Genomic DNA, 22,639 nt, shown 5'->3' with positions numbered 1-22,639 from the left:
CTTATCTACATGCAGATAACCTGCAAATCTTCAGTTAGTGGTTCTCCATCTTGGCTGCATCCGAGAATGAACTGGAGATTTTCATTCTTAATGTGTGGGGTGGGGCGAGAGTATCTGGACCTACTAAACTCCTTCCAGATGATCCCAGCCTCCCCCCCCCCCCGAGGCTGAGGAGTCACTAAGACCACTGAATGGGGAGCCAAAAACTCCAGTTGTCCCAAATCTATTACTTTCCCCAGCCATAGGCTGATCTCTGTCTGCTGGAGATTTAGTTTATTCATAGATAAAATTGAATAAACCATTCTTTGTTGTGAGGATCTGAGGACAGTGAGGACAGCTTAGAGCAGCGGTTCTCAACCTGTGGGTTGTGACCCCTTTGGGGGTCTCCTGCATATCAGATATTTACATTATGATTCATAACAGTAGGAAAATTACAGTTATGAAGTAGCAATAAAAATAATTTTATGGTTGGGTGTCACCATAACATGAGGAACTATATTAAAGGGTCACAGCATTTGGAAGGTTGAGAACCACTGGTTTAGAGCAGGGAAGGGCTTACTGATACTTCCAGGAAGATTCATGGCCAGCTAACATGGCAGGCGAGAAGGACATGAACCAGAACTCTTCATTCTACTGACACCCTCTTCCTCGCCTCCTCTCCTCCCAAGAGTGCCCAGCCTGCTAGCTCAACTGGAGAAGTCCTAGAGAAGAAGGGGAGGTGGGTGGGCGCCCCTGGCCAGGAACTCCAGTTTGTGGAGGTAATCTTTCCTGTTGTTAACAAAGGGGTGATGGACTATCGAATAGACTAAAAAGGCAAGGGGGGCCAGGCAGGGTCTTTATGCTCTCTGGTGGAGGGGAGTTAAGGATGGTACCCCATCCTAGGACATGGCTTATGGCTACAGTGATTATCTCATCCAAACCAAAATTCAGGCCCCATAGACCATTCCTGAGAACTCGGGGTGGTGGAGTAGACAAGGCCTTGGGCAAACGCTGGGGAATGTAGGCTAGGGGACTGCCAGAACCAACCTGGATTCCCAGCTCCGCCATGAGCTACTCACAGCATTGCTCTAAAAGGCCAGGAAAGCATCTGCCCCTGAATGAGGGCTTGAACAAGATCATCCCTTCCTCTGCCCTCTGTCTAGCACAACCAGCTCAGCAGAGACTCAGAGGGCCCAAGAGGCAACAAAGCAAAAGGTTATAAGCTGCCTGGGTCCAAGGGACCTCTACCACTTACTAGCACTGTGATCTGGGGCAAGTTGTGCCTTAATAGGGATGATTCTATAAACCCAGAGTACTGGTGAGTATTAAATGAGCTAGTACCACATACTTAAATAAGAAGTAATTAGCCCATATCAAGTACTTGGTAAATGTCAGCTATTAATAAAATCGGCCCCATGCTATAGGGTCTCCTGGATCATCCTAACTCTGGCCTCACCCTGACATTTGGGTTCCCCATACAGAAGACTTGACCTTGAGATATCCAGCTCATCTGGAAGGAGCTGGGGAGCAAAGTGCCAGCCTGACTAGTCAGGGCAGTGGTAGATGAAACCAGGCTAGATCTGGAGGCCCAGTGGAATGGGGGAGTCAGAAAGACAAAGCTAGTTCATTTTGAAGCCTTTGCCCAGGTGCCAAGGAAAGCTTTTCCTGTGCCTAGAACTGCTAAGCTTCCAGCATCTTGCATGGGAAGCAAGGGGAGAAATAGGGCAGGAAGGCCACACACTCTCCCATCAGGTAAGACGTGCAGATGGGTGAAGACCCGAGAACCCTGAACCAACCAGCATTCGCATCATCTCCCGCTGCGCCTCTTTGGCCCCAAAGCAAGGCTGACATTTGCTTTTCATACACAGGAAGCACAGCAGTAACTGCCACCTACCGGCTGCAGTCTGAGGGATAGTGGACAGTCCTTCCCACCCTCACATCTCTCTTTTTGCTTGTGCCAGAACAGAGAAGGTGGAAGGAAGGAGTCTAGGGATTTCAAGGCCGGGCCTCTCACCACATCTCACCAATCAGCTGGAGGTGATAAGGATGATGGGAACCGGCTAACACGGAACACTGTGTATTTCTCAGACACTGTGTGAAGGGCTTTATGTGAATTCTCTCACTTTACCTTTGCAAAAACCCTGCGAGGCAATACTGTTTTTTACACCTATTTTCCAGATGTGGGAACTGAGGCTCAGAGAGGTGATGTCACTGTCCCTGGTGACAAACAAAGGTGGATCTGATTTAAGTCCAGACTGTGGCTTCAGAGAGCCCCATTCTCCCTATTATACCCAAATATTTTCCTTGTCCTCGGCTGTGAAATTGATGTCCAAAGAGATGAGTTCCTCCTATCCCCGGGCCAGGGAAGGTGGCTGCCCCTGCTGTGTGCTCCATTAGCTCCCTCAGATTTCAAGCTTCATCTCTCAGTGCTCATGCTTTGGTCTCCAAAAAGCCAGAATCTGGGCTTTCTGCCTCTTCATCACGTCAAGAGCCAGCTCTCCCTCCTGAAAGAAGGAAAGTCTGGGGGAAAGGCTTGTGCTGCTCTAGGTATCCAAGCAACAGCCTCCCTCGTTACTACCTATGCTTGCTACCCGAGAAAGCGGGGAGGGTGTGAGGTGGGAGAGGGTGAGGGTCCCCTCTCTTTTCCTCCCTCACCTGCCCTGCGGGCTGGGCAGCCAGGCTGAGCTGAAAGCCTATACCTGACCAAACTCCCCTTTTCTAGTGGCTCAGGCCAAAGACCTGAGGGTCACCCTTGGCTCCTCCCATTCTTCTACAGTCCCTGTCTAATCTGGTGAGAAATCTTTTTGGTTTCATGTTCAAAATATTTCCCAGCTCTGCCTACATGTCCTCATCCCCACTGCTCCCACCCCAGTTGGGCTATTGTTGTCTTCTACCTGCATCCAACCTTCTGTTTTTTTCTATTCTCTGAACCCCATCTAGTCTTCTTACAATGATCACAGCAACCTCTTTAAAACCAGTCATTTCACAGCATGTGGGCTCACCCGCTGTGCCCTGTCCAGGCTTCATGGTCTGCCGGCCCCCACAACACTCTGGGCATACTCAAAGCCTGTAACCTCCTCCTCTGCTTAACACGCCCTTTCCCTGGTAGCTCTGTGGTCTGCTGCCTCTCAGATGCCACCATCTCACCATCCCTGCCCACCCCCTTTACCACTCTAACCTCACCCTCATCCCTCCACAATTTCTCCCCACTAGAAGCTCACAAGGGAGAGATTTTTACTTTTCCTGTTCACTGGCGTATTACCAGCATCAGTCTAGCTCAAAACAGTTGTTCACCAAACATTTGAATGAATGAATGAGTCAATGAATGAGATGACTTTTCTTGAATGGTAGTGAGAAGTTTCTAGGGTGGGGCCCAGAGCCAAGATGAATGACCTTTTGAGATCAGACCGACCTTGCCAAGAAGTTCAAGCAGCTCCCAGAGGCCCCTGGTTTCTGCTCATGCCCATGCCTGTGGTGTGGGAACCGGGGTTGTGCATTGGCATCCTCCCAGAATTCTCAGGCTCACTAAGTTGGCTCAGGCCCCTGGGCAGGTGCTGGGCTCTCTGGTTCAAATGCCAGGTGAGATGGGACCTTTACTGGGTCACTGCTGTGTACCAGGCACTGTGCATCCTTAGGAGCTATTGTAATTACCCAGAACTGGATCAGAGGATTGTAGAATGTAGAGATGGCCATCAGTGACCCTGTCTGCATGGGTGTCCATGAACACAGTGCTTTTGTCTCCAGCCCTAACATTTCTACTCTGGGGTTTGAACCATCTTTGTGAGATGTGTTCGTTTATATACAAGAAAAGTTTCCCAAAGTAGGAATAAGAAGATCCATTTGGATGTCCTTCTTATACCCATCTTATACCTCTTTTACAGAGGTCAAGTATAAAGAATGAGAACTTTCCAGGGAATCTGAGCTATTCTGGGATCATGGCTCTGGATCTGAGCAGCTTTGCTTCTACAGGGTAAGGCTGCTGGCATCTCATGGGCTGACCCTCCTGCTTTCCCCAATCACAAACCTACCATCCGGCCCTAGGTCAAAGCACCCAGGCTCAGCCTGGCTGTGTGCTCCATGCCCAACCCCCCAGCTCCCCACAGGCTGTGTGGGGGAGCCCTTGTGTCTGACTTGGAGACCCCTCTGTTCACCAGGCAGCCTCCCCGGACGCCAGCCCCGCTGAGCAACATGAATGGGTTAGAGAAGTTAAAGAACATGACGGTGGATGAGTGCTTCCAATCTCGGAGCACAGTCCTCCAGGGGCAGCCCTTCGGGGGTGTCCCCACCGTGCTGTTCCTCAATATCGGCCTGTGGGTGGTGAGTCCTGGGCACTGCAGGGAGCAGGCAGTGAGACCTCAGCGGGGTGGACAATCAAATTTTCACAATTGATAATGGGGGCCCCCATACTCCAAAGGACAGCCACAATGATGCAGGCTGCCAGAATGTCAGTCCTGCCTGGGGGGCCCGGGTGAGAGGCCCAGGGGACCTCGGGGAGAAGGGGCTGGAAGAACAGGCAGAACACCTGGGACCCTCTGCTATGCATTGTCACCCAAAGGTCCACCTGGCTGGTCCACCGGGGACCTCCCTTCTCCTTCTTGGCTCTGAGTGTCCACTCTGTGCCCAGAAGCTGTTGGCACAGAGTTGAAAGGGATGGCCCTAGCCTGACAGAGCTCACCTTCTCCGGGGAGCTCCCTGGGGACCTCAGGGACAGGGTCTCCCCCTTGGGAATGCAGGGGGCTGGCCAAGGGACAGATTCTCCTGCCTCACATGGCTTTTCCTGGCCTGTAGCTCGTCCTTCTGATTTACTCCTTCCTCCGAAAAGCTGCTTGGGACTATGGGCGCCTGGCCCTGCTGATACACAATGACAGGTGAGGGGCAGGGCAGGGTGGGCGGGGGGAGGACGCAGCTCTCCCTGGTCACAAGCTGCAGCAGGCATCCTGTCAGCCCGCAGCATCTCAGCACCTTACCCTGCCCCTGTTCTGCCCTCCCTTAGGAGGGGATTTGGGGGGCAGCCATCTTTGGGTACCAGGCTACTCTTTCCTCTGGTCTCAGACTTTCTGCTGGATCCCATGGCTGGACTTCCAAGGTGTGCTGTGCACCTGGCTACAGGCGTGATTGCTGCCTGTCCCCAGAGCCACGTGCTCAGCAGAGCAGCTGAGGCGCACCCCCTGCAGGGCAGGGGCACACAGCAGCCTGCTGCCCAGGCAGGATCTGAGGCCTCTTCTTTTCTTCTCTGCCTCCGGCCACCTTTCCTGGCTGGCAGCCTGACCTCACTGATCTACGGGGAGCAAAGTGAGAAGACATCTCCCTCGGAGACTTCTTTGGAGATGGAGCGCAGGGACAAGGTGAGTGCTGGAAGTGGTCTGGACCCTGGAGCCTTGGCCTTGGACACACAGCCATGGTGTTCCCAGGAAGGAGAAGGCTCAGACACTGAGGCTCTGCAGTCAGCCAGACTCAGCCACTTCCAGAAGTGTGACCTTGGGCATATTCCTCAGCCTGACCATCAGAAAGATGGGGCTGTTAGCCTTACCTTCCTCCTAGGGTGCCAAGTAAGTATTAACTGATTATAACATCTATAATTTTTTTTATTTTAGAGATTATTTAAAAGTCATTTTTCTTCTCTTCTCCAATCTCCAACTCTTCTGACAGTCGTGATCCTGCCCTCATCCCCAGCCCTGACTCTGAGCCAAGATTTACCTCCCATTTCATGTAGAAGATTCAAGTCACCCAGCAGGGATTCCCTCCCCTTCTGGCTTCCTGTCCCCACACGATGAAGCCCCATCTGTCTCTCCTCTTTCCTGTGGAACACTAGTCCTCCCCCTGCACCTGTGGAGCCCCTGCTATGGGCCAGCCACGGGCTGGGAACTGGGGGTGGAGCAGAGAGCATGGGGGACCAGATCCCGCCTCTTGGCACTTTCTTCCAGGGTGGAAACCCAGCAGATGCACATACAATGGTGATGAGGAGGAGGGAGGCTGAGGGGAGGAGCTGCGTAACAAGGGTTACGGGGCTGGGGTGGGCATGACAGATAGGCCCTGAATGCAGGAAAGAGGAGTGCTGAGGAGCCCTCCCACCCCTCCCACTCTCTCCTCAACCTCCATCACTCCACCCAGTTAGCCCCCAAGGTTGGTGGTCCTGCCCCAAATCCAACAGCCTTCCTCAGCTTGCAGCTCGCCTGATCTCTTAGAACCACCTGGCCCTGCCAGGCAAGCATCTTCCCCTCCTGTGCAGGCGCTCCCAGGGGCTCTCTGGGTTTCTCTTCCACCTCTCTGTCTGTTCCTCCCCAGGCTCCCCAATCCTAGAGCCTGCAGCTGATCCCAAGCCCTCCTTCCCTCTCTCCCCCTCCTCTCTCTCGGGCAGTGACACCCATGCTCCCCTCATTCAGCTACTTCATGATGCAACCTCCTTCTCTCCACCAGCTGTCCCAGGCTCCTCCCTCTCCGCCTCCTCAGGGGTCCATCTCCAAGTCCCCCACCCTTTAATCAGATTTCTTAAGCACCACTTCCCCAGGGAGCCCTGACCACCCTGCCTGGGCCCAGATCTCGTGTTACATACTAACAGAAAGTACATTCCTTCTCTTCAACATGCTCAACTCTGCATATGGGCCCCCCAGAACTCGAATTTGGTCACCCTGTCCCCCAGCATCCAGGCCAGCCTGTCCCATAATTAGCATCTGATTCATATTTGTTAAATGTAGTAAGGAGAACCATACTCTTTCCATATCACCCCTTGAGAGACTGGGTCGCTTGCTTGGCAAGGGTCTACCTGTACAAGTGCAGAGCCACAGACAAGTGACTTCATCTCTTGGAGGCTTCACTGGTAGCATGAGGACAGCAACACCTGCCCGTAGGTGGCTCTCAGGTTTATCTTTAGAAACATCACTTTGATTTGCTTTTTTCCACTTTTACAATGACAAAAAGATCATTTTATTTTTAAAAACCTAAGAAGATAAATCATTACGGCACCAGTGAGGAGGTCGAACTGAAGAGAGAGCGCAGCGAGGTAGTCCCTGCGGCGGCCAGCCGGGATGGTGGGGCCTCGGCCGGGTTGGCAGAGCAGGCAAAGCGAATGCTCTCACCATAGCGCCCTGAGCAAGGCAGGGCTAGGATCTTACCTCAGTGGTGGGGGTGGGGATGGCAGGAGACTGAGATAGGCCCACGGACCTGACTGCTGTCACTGCCTCCTCTGCTGAGCTGGCTGCCAGGAACTTGTGGCCATTTTCCACAGGGGCAGGGAGAAAGGGGAGGTGGTGTCTGCCTCTCACGCTGCTGTTAGCTGCTGAGTCTCTGAGTGGTTTGCGCCTTCAGAGCTACAATGTATGCGGGGAGTGCGTGAGAGAGGTGGGTCCACACAGGCTCCCACATCTGTGTAGTTTTCATGGGCACATGGGCCACACTACTTCTGATGACTTCTGCCCTTTCCTGAATGAGCTGCCCTGTGTACACATCTGTGCACCTGTTGTGGCAGGGGCAGACATGCATTCCCAGGAAGGTGCGTCCTCACCTATGCATAACGTGAGGGGCCATCAAGAAACGGCTTGTTCCCTTAATAAATCGGACCTCTGTCTGCCCAAGGTGGGCAGTGGAAAATGACTTTGCACGCAGGGAGGGGTGGCAGGACCTCTCAGTTCAGCTCCTGCCCCACAGGTCACCCCTCCCTGGGGATCTTCCCCACTGCTACTGCCACCACCACGCTGTCTCCCTTCATTGCTCTGACTGAATACCTGAGCATTTGACCTTCATTTAGCTCCCCAGGACATAGCTGCAGAAATGGTGCCCCTGCTGTGAACGCCCCCAGCTGGCCATTTCCACAGTCAGCTAGCCTGACACAGGGAAGGGGACTTAGAAGGTGGGCCTTCTGCTGAAAGGAGCAAGGGACTCTTATTCCTTTTCCACCTGTCCTAGTTGCTTTGGGGAAGTGTCCTTCCTCTTGTCTATGTCGTTCTGGGGGACTATCATTTAAGTGGCGTGCCTGGTTCACAGATGTAACAAGTGACCCAAATTGGGCCAATCAAGAGTTGCAGCCTTATCCAAGGGTTTGCTAAGCCCCCTGGATTCCCAGAGGAAGCGTGCACCAGAGTAACTTACCCAGCTACCAGCTCTGGCAGCTTTTAGAGCCATGGCCCCTATCGCCATCATGCACACCTTCCCAAGTTGACTCTTTTTTTTTTTTTTTTTTTGTAGAGACAGAGTCTCACTTTATGGCCCTCGGTAGAGTGCCATGGCATCACACAGCTCACAGCAACCTCCAACTCCTGGGCTTAAGCGATTCTCTTGCCTTAGCCTCCCGAGCAGCTGGGACTACAGGCGCCCGCCACAACGCCCAGCTATTTTTTGGTTGCAGTTCGGCCGGGGCTGGGTTTGAACCCGCCACCCTCGGTATATGGGGCTGGCACCTTACCGACTGAGCCACAGGCACCCCCCCCCCCCAGAGTTGACTCTTTCTCTAGCTCCCCACCAACCTCGCTATGACTACAGCTACCTTTCCCCACCACCCAGAAACTAGACAGCAAGAGTCCAATAAAAAGGCATCTTCAACTGGACAGGACTCTCAGATGCAAGAGAAGAAACGTAGTTCAAACTAGTTTTAAGACAAAAGGGTAATTCATGGCTCAAGTTGGGGAAATTTCAGTGATTTCTTCAGGCATAGCTAGATCCAGGAAGTCCCACAGTGCCACCAGGATCCCTCTCTCTGGTCCTTTCCATGCTGAACTGACTTTCCTTAGACACGTTGTCTGCATATGGCCTCAAAGGTGACACCAAGCTACTCTGGGCTTCCTGGTATTTACTAAGGTGCAGGAACAAGAGTGAAAAGGAGAGAAGAGACCCTCCTTTCCCCAGCACCCATCTCAGTCTTCTTAAGGGAATTTTAATGGGCCCCACTTTGGTACTGCTCGCATTGGCCCACCAATCCTGGAGGCAAACTCCTGCTTGGTAGACAGCACACTGGATGCCCTGCATCCAGAGAGAGGCATCTTCCAGAAGGAAGCAACAGGGACAGAAGAAAGCAGCAGAGACCACCCCAGAAGGAGTCCCTTCCCCTCTCCTGCCCAAGGGCCACCATTTAAGCCCCCTTCTGTAATAGGAAGGCAGAGATGTCCACTCATATGCTGGGAAACATCCCCCTAGGTGGTCTCCAAAGTTCCAGACTGAGCCTTCAGGCTCTTTCCTGGAATCGAGGCCCCTTCAGACACTGCTGTTGCTGTCTCAGGTGACCAATGGGCTGCCTGGGTTCCCAGGGCTGGGCAGGGCCAGCAAGGGCCTGAGTTTTCTCACATTTCTCTCCTTTTCCCCCAGGGCTTCTGTTCCTGGTTCTTCAACAGCCTGACCATGAAGTAAGTGCCTGAGCTCTGTGAGCTATGACAGTGTTGCCTGGGGCTTGGGGCTGGGGGTGTGGCATCTTCTGGCAGATTTAGCAGCCCCCATCCTAGGATGACAGGCCCAACCCTGACTCGCCCACCTACCATCTTGGCCTGGCATGGGCAGGGTGAAGTGGGAACTGGACATAGCCCTGCACCAGTGTTGTCTCTGCCATAGCCTTCGGGGAAAAGAAAGCCCCCCATGTACTATTTCCTTGACTTCTGTGAATATCATTCATCATATTTGTTAAGAGAGGGAACAAAAACATCGGGCAGAAGCACAGGCTTCCTCTCTTGGCCCAGACTGCAGAGGGACAACACTCACCTCCCTCATTGTCTAGATTCCTGTAGTGCCAGACCGCATTTGGCAAGCAAGTGGGCCCCAAGTCACCTGTTTTCTCCTGATTCCCCAACACTAGGCAGACACTTCCCCTGAGCATACGCTTATCAAAAGTCTGTCTTCCCATTACATGAGTGTACATGTGCACACTCACAGGCACACTTGCCCATGGATGCAGGCGTGCACCTGGCTGTCTCCACCTCAGAGCCCTGCACGCCCCTGGCTCTCCCTGAATATCCCCTGTCTGCCCTGCCTTGCCCATCCTCCAACCCCCGCCCCACCCAAAGGCTCCTCAGGGAGGTCCTTCCATTGGAAATCTCCTATCTGGGAAGGCAGGAAGGCAGGACATTGCACTGTATGTCTAGCTCCTCTGAGAGTTAGTCATAGAAGATGGCTTAATGCATTTACTAGGCAGGGACGAGTCAACCACAGTCCTGTGCACAAACCCATTTGTTGAAGAAGCAAAGGTTAACAAGACACCTTGCATAGCTTTCCTGGTGGGGAGACTGTTACTGCTGCGTGAAGGGCCTTTGGGAAAGAGAAAAATGACTTCCAACTGCAGGTGCAGGAAAGGTGCGGTTTTAAGCCAGGACTTTAAGGACAGGAAGGATTCAATAGGCACGATGGGAAGGAGGATGTAAAAGGTTGCTGCAGAGAAGAGGAGGGAGGGAATGTCCAGAAGTGGTAAATCTGGTAAACTAGTGCCCAGACTGGGTTAGTGGGGAGGTGAAAAGATTGGTCTGGAAGCTGGGCTCTTGACTGCTATCTGGAGAACCTTGGGCTTTGATCTAGAGATAGTAAGGAATCAAGGAAAGTATCTGAGCAAGAAACTCGGGATGGTATCTACATACAGGCAGGAGTATGCGGTGAATAGCAGTTAAGGAAAGTCTGAACTCAAGGTGAGCAGCTAAGGAGGCTACTCCAGTGGTTGAAGTCGGAGGTGGTGGTGACCTGACCTGGGGCTGTACCTAGAGAAACAATGGGAGGGGACAGATGGGAGGGAGATCATAGGGTTCCACTCAGTAGGTCCAGACCTGGTTAAGAAAGAGGGAGAAATTGACATCTGGTTTCTGGGGAGGACAGGCATGCCATTAGGTGGTAGAGAAAACAAAGTAATGAGATGTTGTCAGGGCAAGAATGTGAGTTGACCATCAAGCTATTGAAAAATAGGATTAAAGCCTAGTACAAAGGTCAGACAGAGCTAGAGATTTAGACATGGGAGATGAGTGCACAGAGGTTGTAGATGAAGTCATGGGAGTGGATGGGTGGTCCAAGGAGGGACGATCAGAAAAGGCCCAAGGGAGAACTGAGGGAGGAGGAAGAAGACGAGTCCTCGGGGGTATAGGATTCCTGAAGCCAGGCAAGGATGAGGGTGGGGAAGGCAGCTGCCCTCAGGACACAGGGGTTGAGTGGAAGGAGAACTAAGGACAAGACACTGACTTTGGGGAGCTGGGTCTTCATTGGGACAGCAGGTCCAGGATGAGGAGATGTCCAAGAAGAGGAGGCAAAGAAGAAAGTCACCTTTCTTAAGAGGTGGGTGGGAGGAGGGGAGGTGAAAACATTGGCAGGAACTCGAAGAGAAACAGGTCAGGGAAAAGATGAAGGAGCGCTGATGCTTGGGGAGTTGCTGGAAGGTCCCAGAGGCCACACTGTAGAGAATAGTGGAAAGAGAAAATGAGCCAATGGCCAAGACAGGACTTCCTGGCCTGGGAAGGAAATTCCGTGATCTTAGTGCAGCCCTTGGTTCTCTCCACCTGATTGGAGGCTCTGGAAGCTCCCCTGCCTCGGGGATGCTGTTTCCGTCGTCCTTCACAGCCTGCTGCGGGATGCCTCCTGTCGTCCAGCACTCAGCCTTCATTTCAGTTCTCAGCCATCTGACTCTTGGCATATAATTCTCAAGTCCAGGACAGGAAATATTTGGGCTGCTCAAAGTAAAAACTGAGCAGAAGTTCTGGATACTTCCCTAAATGGGGTTATTAAAAATGTTGAAGATGTCCTTTTTGTAGTTTTAAAATCTAAATCATGGGCCGAATGCTAAAAGTTGCTTACAACCTAGAAGCCTGACCAGAGGGGTGAGGGTAGGTAAACTATGGTTACCGGCAGGGCGGTGAGGAGGCCCGCAAGGTGCTGGGCATGAGCCAGTGCTGTGGAGATGGAGGCCACTGTGACCACTATGCAAAATGTCTCAAACTGGCTTAAGATTAAATGCCAAGCAAAAGAGCAGCACAGCAAATGCCGTTTGGAACTATGTCATGGAGTAAAAGCCGCACCACAACAGGCAACTAAAGGAAATCAACCCAGTGGCAGCAGATAGTGCCAACCATTCTCTAGCTTGGCTGGACTAGTGCAGACATGAGCGCAGGAGAGCTCCCAGGGCCCCACACCATTGCCAACACTTGCTGTTGTCCACTTTTTTAACGTTGGCCAACCTGGCAGTGTAGAGTGATGATCTCATTGTTCAGTTTAAGTAATTAAGTAACTTTTTAAAAATAGGATGTATCTTCATATCACTAGCACTTTGTCTGATGCCTGCACCACAGCAAGCACTCAAAATGTTTGAAAAAGTAATAAAAGGAAGAACAAATGCTGGATTACAAGAGGGCCTCTGGGTTCTCATGTATGTGTGACATAGTCTCTCTCTTTGACACATCTGAGAAATTCAGCCAAATACACTTTAAGCATAACAGAGGCTCTGAGAAGAAGGATGATATTTTCCAAAAACTCAAAACTTGAGGTGGAGGGGATAACCTTCCCTCCCTTTCCTCCATCTGCCCCTAGCGTAAGCTGTGGCCACACTGGCTTCTGAAACCTATCCCTATTTGTGTGTCTTTTCCAGGGACGAGGATCTGGTCAGCAAGTGCGGGGATGATGCGCGGATCTACGTCACGTTCCAGTACCACCTCATCATCTTCATGCTCATCATCTGCATCCCCTCCCTGGGCGTCATCCTGCCCATCAACTACACTGGGAATGTTCTGGGTAGGCAGAACTCAGCAGGCCCTGGGGCCTGGCCGTAATACCTAAGAGCTGGGAGTGCTAGAAATTTGGATTTCAATCCCGCCTCTGGAAGCTTGTTGTCTTGTGACCTTAGACAAGTCAGGCCTGGTTGTCTGGTATGGAGACCAGAGATGACCCCACCATCACAAGTGTGACTCAGGGCCTGGCACATAGCAGACATGTCATACTAATTCAGTTTGGAGCTCAGTTTTTATTTGTGGGCCTACATTGTACCTGGTGCCCAGGGAGGCCCTTCTGTGACATGTGACCCACTACACATGCCCAGACCCCCTGGAATGGACACAGCACTATAAGTGCAGAATTTGTTTCAAAGGGCTTCTACCCACATGAAACAGCACCACTGGGATATCCTTCCTTTGGACAAAATAGCACTGGGGATGAAGGCTTGGCTTTCAAGACAGAAAAAACTTGGCTCCACACTTTTGTCCATATCTGCTCCTCAGAAGATACCTTTGCCCCAGCTAACAAACCATTTAATCTTATATTTGGTAAGTCAGTTTTTCTAAGCCTTGGTTTCCTCACCTGTCTTGGGACTTGGAGACAATGTGCAGAATGCCTAACACAGGGTCTGACACTGATGAATGGCAGCTGCCAGTATTTCCCTTAGAATCATGAAGGTGGACTGATCTGTAGAAAGGCTGTGCGGCGGGTGGTACAGAATAGCACCTGGGATGTCCAGGTGGCAGCCAGATTTACCATGATTCCTCGGGTTTCTACTTGTTTCAGCCAGAGGTGACCCTTAAATAATTCAGTGTAGCACTTTGAGCGTCTGTGCCGCACAGTTCCACCACCAGAGTAAATAATGTGTGAGTTTTGTCTTTCTAATTCTCATCCTAAGAGCTGGTGAGCTGCCTGAACCAACAGACTGTCATGCTTAGCCAGAAAGATTTACTCTGTTTGAATGAAGCAGGGTCACATTTTTGGAGTGATGATAGTGTTGCTAACATCATCACTCTGCTCATAGCCAGATAGCCAGTTCTTTCAACGAGCAATCACTGGGTGTTGATTATGTGCCAGTTGTGGAGATACACGCAAAGACTTGGTCTCATTTTCCCACCAAGAGCCCCAGTCATCAATGCCAGGGAAACGAGGACGCTGAAGTTTTTGCTGGAAGCTGGGGACAAGCTCTGGGGCACCAGAAGAAAGAACAGGATCTAGGAAAGCATCTCTAGACCCCACGTGTCAACCAGAAATCCTGAATTCTGGTGCCCCACAGCAATCAAAGAGCCAGGCTCAAGGTCGGCAACTTTCTTCTCTTTCAGACTGGAGTAGTCACTTTGGTCGGACCACTATTGTCAATGTCCCCACAGAGTAGGTACCTGATCTTCTTACTTCCTGTTCCACTGGCTGGGGGCATTGGTGGGGAGCAAAGATCTACAGTGTCGGTTTGTAACTCGGGCACCACTTGGCTGATGAGAGAGACCTGGTTTCCCAGGGAATCCAGGGCCTCGGTGGGATGCCAGAACTGCATCCTCTTTGTGCCTCTGTGTTGTCATCTGTCATGAGTGGAACTGCTCATACAGGCTACTCCTGAAGATGAGGAAGAATGATCCTTGTTGCTTAGTATGCCCAGCTCCGAAGAGGCAGAGTCCTTGCACAGAGAGAGGTTTGAGATGTTGTTTCCCTGCCCACCTGTAGGTTCAAGTCTGCCCTCACATAACTGAGTTACTGAATTATGCAGCTGTCAATACTCCCCCTTTGAGGCCACATCTGAGGGACTAAGGACTCAGAGCCTTGGATTCATGCCCACCTCTGCCATTACCTGGTGCTGGATCTGGGCAGCCCACAGATAGGATCTGAGCATTGGTCCTCATCCATGTCCACAGTGAGGGAATAGCTGTTGGCCATGATCTCTAAGCCCATCCCCCTCAGGAACTAATGGGTTTCAACAATGGCCAACCTGATCGGGGGCCATGGCAATTTGTACTGAGCCAAATGTGGCCCTGCTGGTCCATGCTGAGGCCCACTAGATATCTGAGCCAGGCTTGGCTGACTTTCTAACAAAGCTACAGAAGTAGTTCAAACAAGTATGAGTAGGGGTTCACACACCCCTGCCAGGGCTATACCCCCACCCCAACCCCTCTGGTTTCCACACCCCTGGGATACACCTTGGAGAAGAACGGCTTCACCAAAACTCCAAAATCAGCAGAACAGGGCCATGCATCCTCTCACCTCCCCTCTCAGCCATCTCCTCCCCTGAGAGCTGCCAACCAGAGCAGGCCACTGGCTTCTCCCCTAGGAGTGGCTGGCCTAAGTGCCCACACCTTACCAAGAGAAAGTGCATTCTAACAGAGCAGCAAAGAACCTTTGCTATCCATGAATCCATTTTGGCAGAGAGCTAGAATGTTCCTTAGGGCCCAAGTAACCTTATTCCTCTGTGGAAATGGGGAACCGAGGCATCTGTCTAGCTGGGAACACTATGGTGTGTGTCAGGCCTGGGCCAGGGAGTGGGGCCGCTATTTTGAAGCAAGGTGGGCCTTGCTTTCTTTCTCTTATCAAGCCACACCAAGTAAGATGGGCTTTATTTCTGAGCAGTATAATCCTGGCCAGATGCCTTGGGACAGCATCGTGTGAGTCCAAAGCAGGTGGCCCACGAAGCCCAAGTGCCATCAATATTCCCCTCCCAGGGGAGAGGTAGTGAATTGTCTGGCCCTCCTCCCTCTGTGCCTGCACATGGCCCCAATCCCCTCCTCACCTGGCCTGCTGGGCAGTGGGGGGAGGGGGACTGAGCCGTGTGGCAGGATGACAGAGTGGTGATGAGTCTAAGTACTTCAGCAGCTTTGGTTCACCTCCTGGTCCTGCCACTGCCATGGGCCCACTCTGGCCCTCATTTCCCTGTGGGTAAAAGGAGGATAATCCAGTACTACCAAGCATGGCCATGAGAGTCTAATGAGAATGTTCATGTAGACACTCAGTCCCACCCTGGATCTGCCCACGGTGAGCACTCAGTAAATGTCAGCCCTTATTAGCCTGGGTGGCCCCGCTAGACATTCATGTCCCCTTCCAAGGTACATGAGTCTGGACTCCAAGAGGATAGTCCTGGAAAGACTGCACGTGGTGTGGGACGGGGGTCCAGGAAGGCTGATGTGTTGGAGACGAGGGTCTGGGGAGACTGGAGTGTGGTGGGGTCTGGGGCTCTGTGTTGGGAGGGAGTGCAGCCTCCCTGACGCTGTCGCTCCTCCTCCTGGCAGGAGCAAGCTGCTCTGGCTGCACAGCCTCCTGTCTTTCCTGTACTTCATCACCAACTTCTTTTTCATGGGTCATCACACCTTTGGGTTTTTTCCCAAGAAGAGCCAAAAGGTGAGTAAATGCACCCTGCCAGAGTGGCCCTTCCCAGTGGAGCCCCGTCCTGGCCAGGCCACCCAGCCCAGCCTTCCCAGCTGTCCTACCTTGGTACTTCCTGAGAGGTCCCTCTAGCAGGGTCAGCTCCTCTCCTCAGCCCTGGAGGACAATCACCTGCCCCCACTTTTCCAGGCCCACCCCCACTGAAACTTTCCAAATCGGTTGCCAAATCGCTGCTCCCCAGTTGCCCCCATCCTTGCGCTTCTACTGGCCCCTCTCCAAGGACCCCTGCACCTCCCACCATCCACAAACTAAAGAGTTAACAAGGCCCCAGGTCATTGGGAGGTCACCTTCCTAAGTGGCCAGGGACCCCTGCTGAATGCCTGGCCCTGCCCACATCAACTGGGTCTATTCCTTGCCCTTTTCTGCAATCTCCCCGGAGGCCAGAGAGCCCCGCCTGTCCCACCCTGCAAACCCCACTGTCTCAGTGTGGGTGACCCCACCCCACCACTCAAGCGGACCCTGAGACAGAGATTGAGTTGCATTCATATATTTGGGAGATGGTCTCAGAAAAGGCCAGTGGGGAAGTAAGGAAGTGAGATGGGGAAGAGAAGGCAGACAAGACCTGGGAGTGCTGAGTGGCAGGCCCCTTGCCATCTCAGGCAGCTGGAGCCCAACCCCACTTAGAACTCCGGGGGGTCAGCATAGAACACATGCTCCAGAATTTTCCCATCCTAGAGGTATTTTTCCATACTTAGGATATTTTCTCATGAACTCCCTGTCCACCACTGTTTGGAGACTTCCTTTGGGGGCTTTAACTCTTCTCATTCAAGTTTTTACCCTGCACAAAAGCCAAACACATCCCCCAAGGCCAGGAAAGAGCACTGAGCCAGGGCTCAGCATTTCCAGCAGGCGGCTGTCTTTGGCGTGCAGACAAATGCTCATGGTGGGCCCTGGCAGTGCCATTTGTCTGGCCCAGCGCCCAGGCTCTGGTAGGTAAGGGCAACAGTGACAGTGAGGATAACATTCTTTGCTCCCATCCTCAGCCCATCAAAGGTGCATTAGAGTAGGGTCGACTCCTTGGAGGCCATCCATGCAAAAGGACTGATTCCCTTTAAGCCCACCCAGAGTGCAAATCCACATACCCTGAAAAGTGTCCCCGAATGCTTCAGCCTGCCAAGCATGGAGGCTTGGTCTCGCTGGACCAGTCTAGATTCAACTACTTCAGTTTTCCTTATTGTCACTAGAGGCTTCTGTCCGGAGACCGAATCTTGCAGCACTGTTTACTAGACCATCATCTTGAACATGATGGCTCAGAATAAAATACAATATTAAGTTTTGGGCAGGTTTCCCCATCTTCTCCCCAGAGTACCACTCACCTCCCAACCAGCCTGGCCAGTCTAATGTTAGGGATTTCCCCAGTGATGTAACACTTTATGCCAGAACAGTGGGAGTTGCAGAGACTAAAAGTTGTTGTGGGCAGCAAGTGAACGTGAGCTGCCCTTTCCACTCGTGGTACTCTGGTCCCCCACCCAGCCTGTCTGCGGACTCCCAGCCCTCCTGCCCACAACCATCCACGGCAGGGGGGCCCATAGCAGGGGCACAGACAATCACAGAGGCATGGTTTGCTGATCTCAGAGCTGCCGGCTCAGCTGTCACACCATAGGCTGGGAGGCTGGCACATAGCTTACTCACAGGGAGGCACTGGCTGGGCATTTGACAGCCTGGTGTGAACAGCAGCCCCAGCCCCCAGAAGACCCACATATCTGGAATTCCTATACAAGCACCGCTTCCTTTCTCCATTTACCCTTCCCACTCAGGTCACAAGGACATTAATGATCACCTATGTTCCCAAAGACATCCAAGATCCAGAAATCATCATGAAGCATTTTCAGTAAGTGGGTCAGGATGGGCTGAAGCAGGGATCGCCTCCTCCTGGCAGCCCTGCCTAGGTGCTGAGGTGGGAATGTGTTGGAACAGCAACACCCCAGGTGGTGGCTCTCCTTGAGCTCATAGACGAGGGAGGGGCACCGGGGCTGGAGCAGGGTTTCTGAAGTCCAGGGTTTCGTGCACATCATGGTGTGATGTGCATGGTGCTACTTCTCCTTTCCCCTGTTGCTCGTGAGTCCAGGGAGCCCCTGGACCACAGCTATTTACAGCAGATCATCTGGAGACCTCTTTTGTGACCCGAAGTTCCTGTCCCCAGGGACACCATCCACCGAGCTAATTATCTCTTTGTGAACAACTCTCTGCTGGGTTCTCCAGTAGTTGGAGCTCTGTCCCCGGCCCTGTTCTGAATCATGTAGGAGGGATTCGGCAACTCTGAGATTATCAGGGTTTGAACCCTGAAGTCTGGCCATAGGGGCAAGTGTGGACTCTCCCCCAGGCCATTGCGCTGCCCAGTCTCAGGGCTATTACAATGGGTAGAGGGTAGGGCAACACATCCTCGACCCCATAGGCTGACTCAGCACCCATGTTTGTGGCTGTAGCGAGGCCTATCCAGGGTGCGTGGTGACCAGAGTCCACTTCTGCTATGACGTCAGGACCCTGATCGACTTAGATGATCTGAGGTGAGCTCACAGCAGGGCCTTCCAGGGTCTGGAGTGGGGATAGAAGTGGGGGCGGGGAATGGGTCTCTGCTGGCCCCTGACTAAAGGTCCCTCCCCCTCACTTACTACTGGCAGGCGCCACGCCATGCGGGGCCGACTCTTCTATACCGCCAAGGCCAAAAAGACCGGGAAGGTGATGATTAGGACCCATCCTTGCTCCCGCTTGTGCTTCTGCAAGTGCTGGACCTGTTTCAAGGAGGTAACTGGCGTGGGCATGGGTGATGGCCTGGGGTTCCAGGCCCTGTGCTCTTGCCTGCATCCTCAGGCCCCAGGCCTCATTCAGGTCTGCTCTGGGGCCCCAGCCCCTGGCTCCTCCCTCCCCTTCCACAGTGCCCTGCCTCCCTGCTGAGCATGCAGAGGAGACTCAGCCTTGGGTCACCTCCATAGCAGTCTGGGGAGGCTGGGCTCAGAGAACATAGTTGGCTGCAGGAGGCTGTCAGGCCTCAGGCTTCCAAAGAGACAGGACAAGAATAGTTGAAGGCCACCATCCAACCACTATGTCTGGTGGGGACCTTAAGACTTGGAATCCGACAGGACTAAATCCCATCTAGTCTGGAGAAAGAATCATTCCCTCCTCCTGAAAACATACCTTATCACCTCTCTCATGTGTACCCCAAGTCTGAAAGCACCCCCCTTACCCTCAGCTATGCCTCACTTTCCCTAGATCTAAGGGCAGGCAGCAACTTGTTCTTATTCTAGAGGTGGAACTTTAGAGTCGCTTAGGGTCCTGAGCTCTTTGCCAGGCTTCAAGGTCACACACCCCTGGGCCGCTGAGGAGAGAGGCACCCCTGTCCAGGGCTCTGGCCTCTCCAGCTCTGAGGGCGCCTCTGGCCCTAGGTAGACGCAGAGCAGTACTACAGTGAGCTGGAGGAGCAGCTGACTGATGAATTCAATGCTGAGCTCAACCGTGTCCTACTGAAGCGACTTGACCTGATCTTTGTCACCTTTCAGGACTCGAGGATGGCAAAGCGGTGAGTGCCAGGGCAATGGCTTGCTGGACCCACCCAGCCCCAAGCATGGCCCTCTGCTCCTCTGACACTATCCTTTCTCACCCTCCCTCCCAACCAAGGGGTGGAGGAGTGAGTCTCCCTCTGTATTACTATATTCCGACCTTCCCTCAGCCCTTCCATGCCCCCCAAGGGCTGTAGGCCTCTGGCTCCCCAGTGAGATGGCTGATCAATTCCCCAGCTGCCAGGGACAGCTGGTCCCTAGGGATGCCCAGCCCTGGCCTCCTCACTCCCATACGTCGCTGCCCAGCACAGAGGTGGTCAGAGTAGCCTTGGACCTTGTGGTTCCTCTTTCAGCCTAGACAAGGATGCTATCCATTTTCTCCAGGTTGCCTTCCTCTGCTGCTGCAGGCCTCCCCCAGTTCAAAGGCCTCCGGCTCCTCTCTTCTCTGTCCAAGTCTCTAGCAGCCCCACCTCAGCAGGGAGTGCATTAGGTCTACTCTGGAATGTTCTAGAAGGCTCCTTAGGACTGGGCCAAAGTCCTAAGGGAGGGCTGAATCAGTCTCTTGAAGACTGTGGAGCCTTCCTCTCCCTGGGGCAGGCTGACCATGCACTTTGTCCTCACCCAGCCCAACCCTACCAAGGGATAGGGGAGCAGCCTAGATTTTAGTCACAAACAATGGTACTCAACTGTGCAAGTTATTTGCATTCAGACTTCATATCTGTCAAATTTGGTGACTGATATCTGCCCTGACCACCTCCCAGAGGGTTGACAAGGGATACGTGTTCTATTTAATGTGTATGTGTGTATTGTATAAAGCAATACACCACATAACATAACAGTGTTCATTTTCAGAGACGTCATTTCCAGGTAGAGCAGACCTGAGGCTTAACCACGGCATAATATGAGTTAGAAGGCTGAAGGCAGGGCTCCAAGGCCAGGGCCTGCCCCTCTTCACTGTGTCTCTAGGCCCCTGGATGCAGTAATTGATGTGATTGAGAATATATTAATCACCAGGGTGCGGAAGGAAGAATTCAATAATTGAAGGATTCAATTATTGGTAGTCACTGATACTAAAATGAGGCTAAGATTAGTACCACCCCCTCAATCTCAAACAAAGAACATATCTGTGTCATTAGGGAGGAAAGGCGGAGACTGAGAGCTGTGTGTACCCCTCCCTTTCCTGGGCAGCCTATGCACCCCTGAATGACCCTTCCCTCCATATTTGGGTCCTTAGGAACTATCCACCCGTAACATCCTGGGAGACATAGGCAAAGCTTTAAGAATCCCCAGGAAGGATACGAGCTCCCCTGTGTGGGACGGCCATAGCAGCCCTGGGACAGGGGCTGGAGACCCTCCTCAGCCCATCCTCCCACCCCCAGACCTCTGTCTCCTCCTCCTTTTCTATCTCTGCAGCGTCCGGGAGGATTACAAGTACATCCAGTGTGGCGTGCGCCCTCAGCAGTCCTCGGTGACTACCATCGTCAAGTCCCACTACTGGAGGGTCACTGTTGCCCCACACCCCAAAGACATTGTCTGGTATGCCCCCTCTCCTCCGAGCAGGCAGCAAGATGGGGGCCCCCTCTCCCTGGACTGGACTGTGCCCAGTGCTGTTCAAATTTGGCCCCCAATGGGCTGTGTCACTGACTCCCCCGAGCATCAGTTTCTGCCTACTCCTAAGCTCCCTCCTATAAGCACGGAAGATGCCCAGTGCCCAGATCCATTTCTGGCTCACCTGTGCAATATATTTAGAGCCTTTTCAAACTGCTGCACTCAGGTCTGGGCCCAGGGACCTGAATTAGAGCAGGGAATCCTGGGTCCACAGCTGGCATGCAGGAGATCACATCTGGGCTCTCTGACACCTGTCTCTATGTGTGCCTCCCCACCCACCCCAGGAAACACCTCTCTGTCCGCCGCTTCTTTTGGTGGGCCCGCTTTATTGCAATCAACACTTTCCTCTTCTTCCTCTTCTTCTTCCTCACCACGCCTGCTATCATCATGAACACCATCGACATGTACAACGTCACCCGCCCCATCGAGAACCTACAGGTGCCTCCTCTGCTCAGACCAGGCCCGGGGACCCCAGGGAGATCAAGGAAAAACTCAGGAGATGATGGGCTGGGGGACCCAGATACCCCAGCACTGTGGAGGTGGCAGTGGTGTAAATGGTGGGGCAGAGTGTTCTTCTGAAGGGATAAAGGTGGCTCATCGCCCATCTCAGTGATGGGGTTGGAGAGGAAAGGAAATGAGGGAGCTGCAGATGGTTCCTGGGGTGAGTTTGGGGGATGGGTGGTCTGGTCAGCATGGGCTCAGATGGGGTCATCATAGGCTGGCTAGGAGTGCGGAGAGTGTGGCCAGTGTGAACAGATCCATTCTCTCCAAGTTCCCTAGGGTGGGAAGGTTCTTGGTTTGAGTGGTAGGGTTGAGGGTGAGGAAGAGCAAGGTAAGTCCCCACACAGCCCTGTAAGGGAAGTGGAACTCCAGACCTGTCTCTACCTGCCCCATGCTTAGACACCTCCCCTCCAGACTGGGAGCCCTTGGCCCCTCCAGAGCCATCCCTGAAGGTAGAGGACATCTCTTCCTGACAGTGCAGCTCAGAGGAAGCGTTGGCCCATTTTCCAATTCTGTAGCTTCAAGGCCATTACAAGGAACCAAGAAGGCTCTTCCTTCTACACTATCCTCATCACCATTCCCAGAAAAATACACACACTCGCACGTAAAGTCAAGTCAACAAAGGCTGCTGCCTTTTGTTCCCCTTAGGCCCCCAGCAACACGCATCCTGGGAGCACCACAGCCTTCCCTGAGGGCTCTCCTCCCCGACCCCGCCACCCCCCTGCTTACACATTGTCACAGCACAGTGTCGTCCCCATGTGGGAGACAAGGGACCGTAGTTGGCCCTGAGTGAAGTGCTCAGATTGCCCCTCCAGTGACCTTAGTGTAGAAGCCTTGACCTCTCAGGGACTCTGCTTAATCTTGAAGTGTCAGCCTCTGTATGCCCCCAGCCAAGCAGACCCCTGGGCAGGAATGCATGGAAGGAAAACCTGGCCCCTTCTCGGTCTCTGGGAAGGCAGCCTGCCCTGGGATTGAGCTGGAGGAGAAGAGGGGTA

The 22,639-nt window shown here is 52.9% G+C and overlaps 1 protein-coding gene across 6 annotated transcripts in view; it reads left to right on the top strand.

Annotated features, from left to right (window-relative positions):
• Positions 1 to 22,639, top strand: part of TMEM63C (transmembrane protein 63C) — a 117,903-nt gene that overhangs the window by 81,077 nt on the left and 14,187 nt on the right. For 4 of the 6 annotated variants that reach the window (XM_053601792.1, XM_053601795.1, XM_053601794.1 and 1 more), the window contains exons 3-16: positions 3,861 to 3,949; positions 4,134 to 4,296; positions 4,768 to 4,847; positions 5,243 to 5,324; positions 9,274 to 9,311; positions 12,512 to 12,654; positions 13,956 to 14,004; positions 15,885 to 15,993; positions 17,796 to 17,869; positions 18,465 to 18,545; positions 18,660 to 18,783; positions 19,422 to 19,555; positions 20,949 to 21,071; positions 21,428 to 21,581. In XM_053601792.1, the coding sequence (XP_053457767.1) occupies positions 3,915 to 3,949; positions 4,134 to 4,296; positions 4,768 to 4,847; positions 5,243 to 5,324; positions 9,274 to 9,311; positions 12,512 to 12,654; positions 13,956 to 14,004; positions 15,885 to 15,993; positions 17,796 to 17,869; positions 18,465 to 18,545; positions 18,660 to 18,783; positions 19,422 to 19,555; positions 20,949 to 21,071; positions 21,428 to 21,581 (1,389 nt within the window). In that variant the 5' untranslated portion in view covers positions 3,861 to 3,914. Of the gene's footprint in view, positions 1 to 3,860; positions 3,950 to 4,133; positions 4,297 to 4,767; positions 4,848 to 5,242; positions 5,325 to 9,273; positions 9,312 to 12,511; positions 12,655 to 13,955; positions 14,009 to 15,884; positions 15,994 to 17,795; positions 17,870 to 18,464; positions 18,546 to 18,659; positions 18,784 to 19,421; positions 19,556 to 20,948; positions 21,072 to 21,427; positions 21,582 to 22,639 lie in introns of those variants that run through there. The other 2 variants (XM_053601796.1, XM_053601797.1) reach the window with 2 other exon arrangements.

Source organism: Nycticebus coucang, chromosome 9 (assembly GCF_027406575.1).
Source record: "Nycticebus coucang isolate mNycCou1 chromosome 9, mNycCou1.pri, whole genome shotgun sequence".
NCBI lineage: Eukaryota > Metazoa > Chordata > Mammalia > Primates > Lorisidae > Nycticebus > Nycticebus coucang.
The sequence above is the reverse complement of the archived record's forward strand: the minus strand, read 5'-3'. Positions and strand labels throughout refer to the sequence as shown.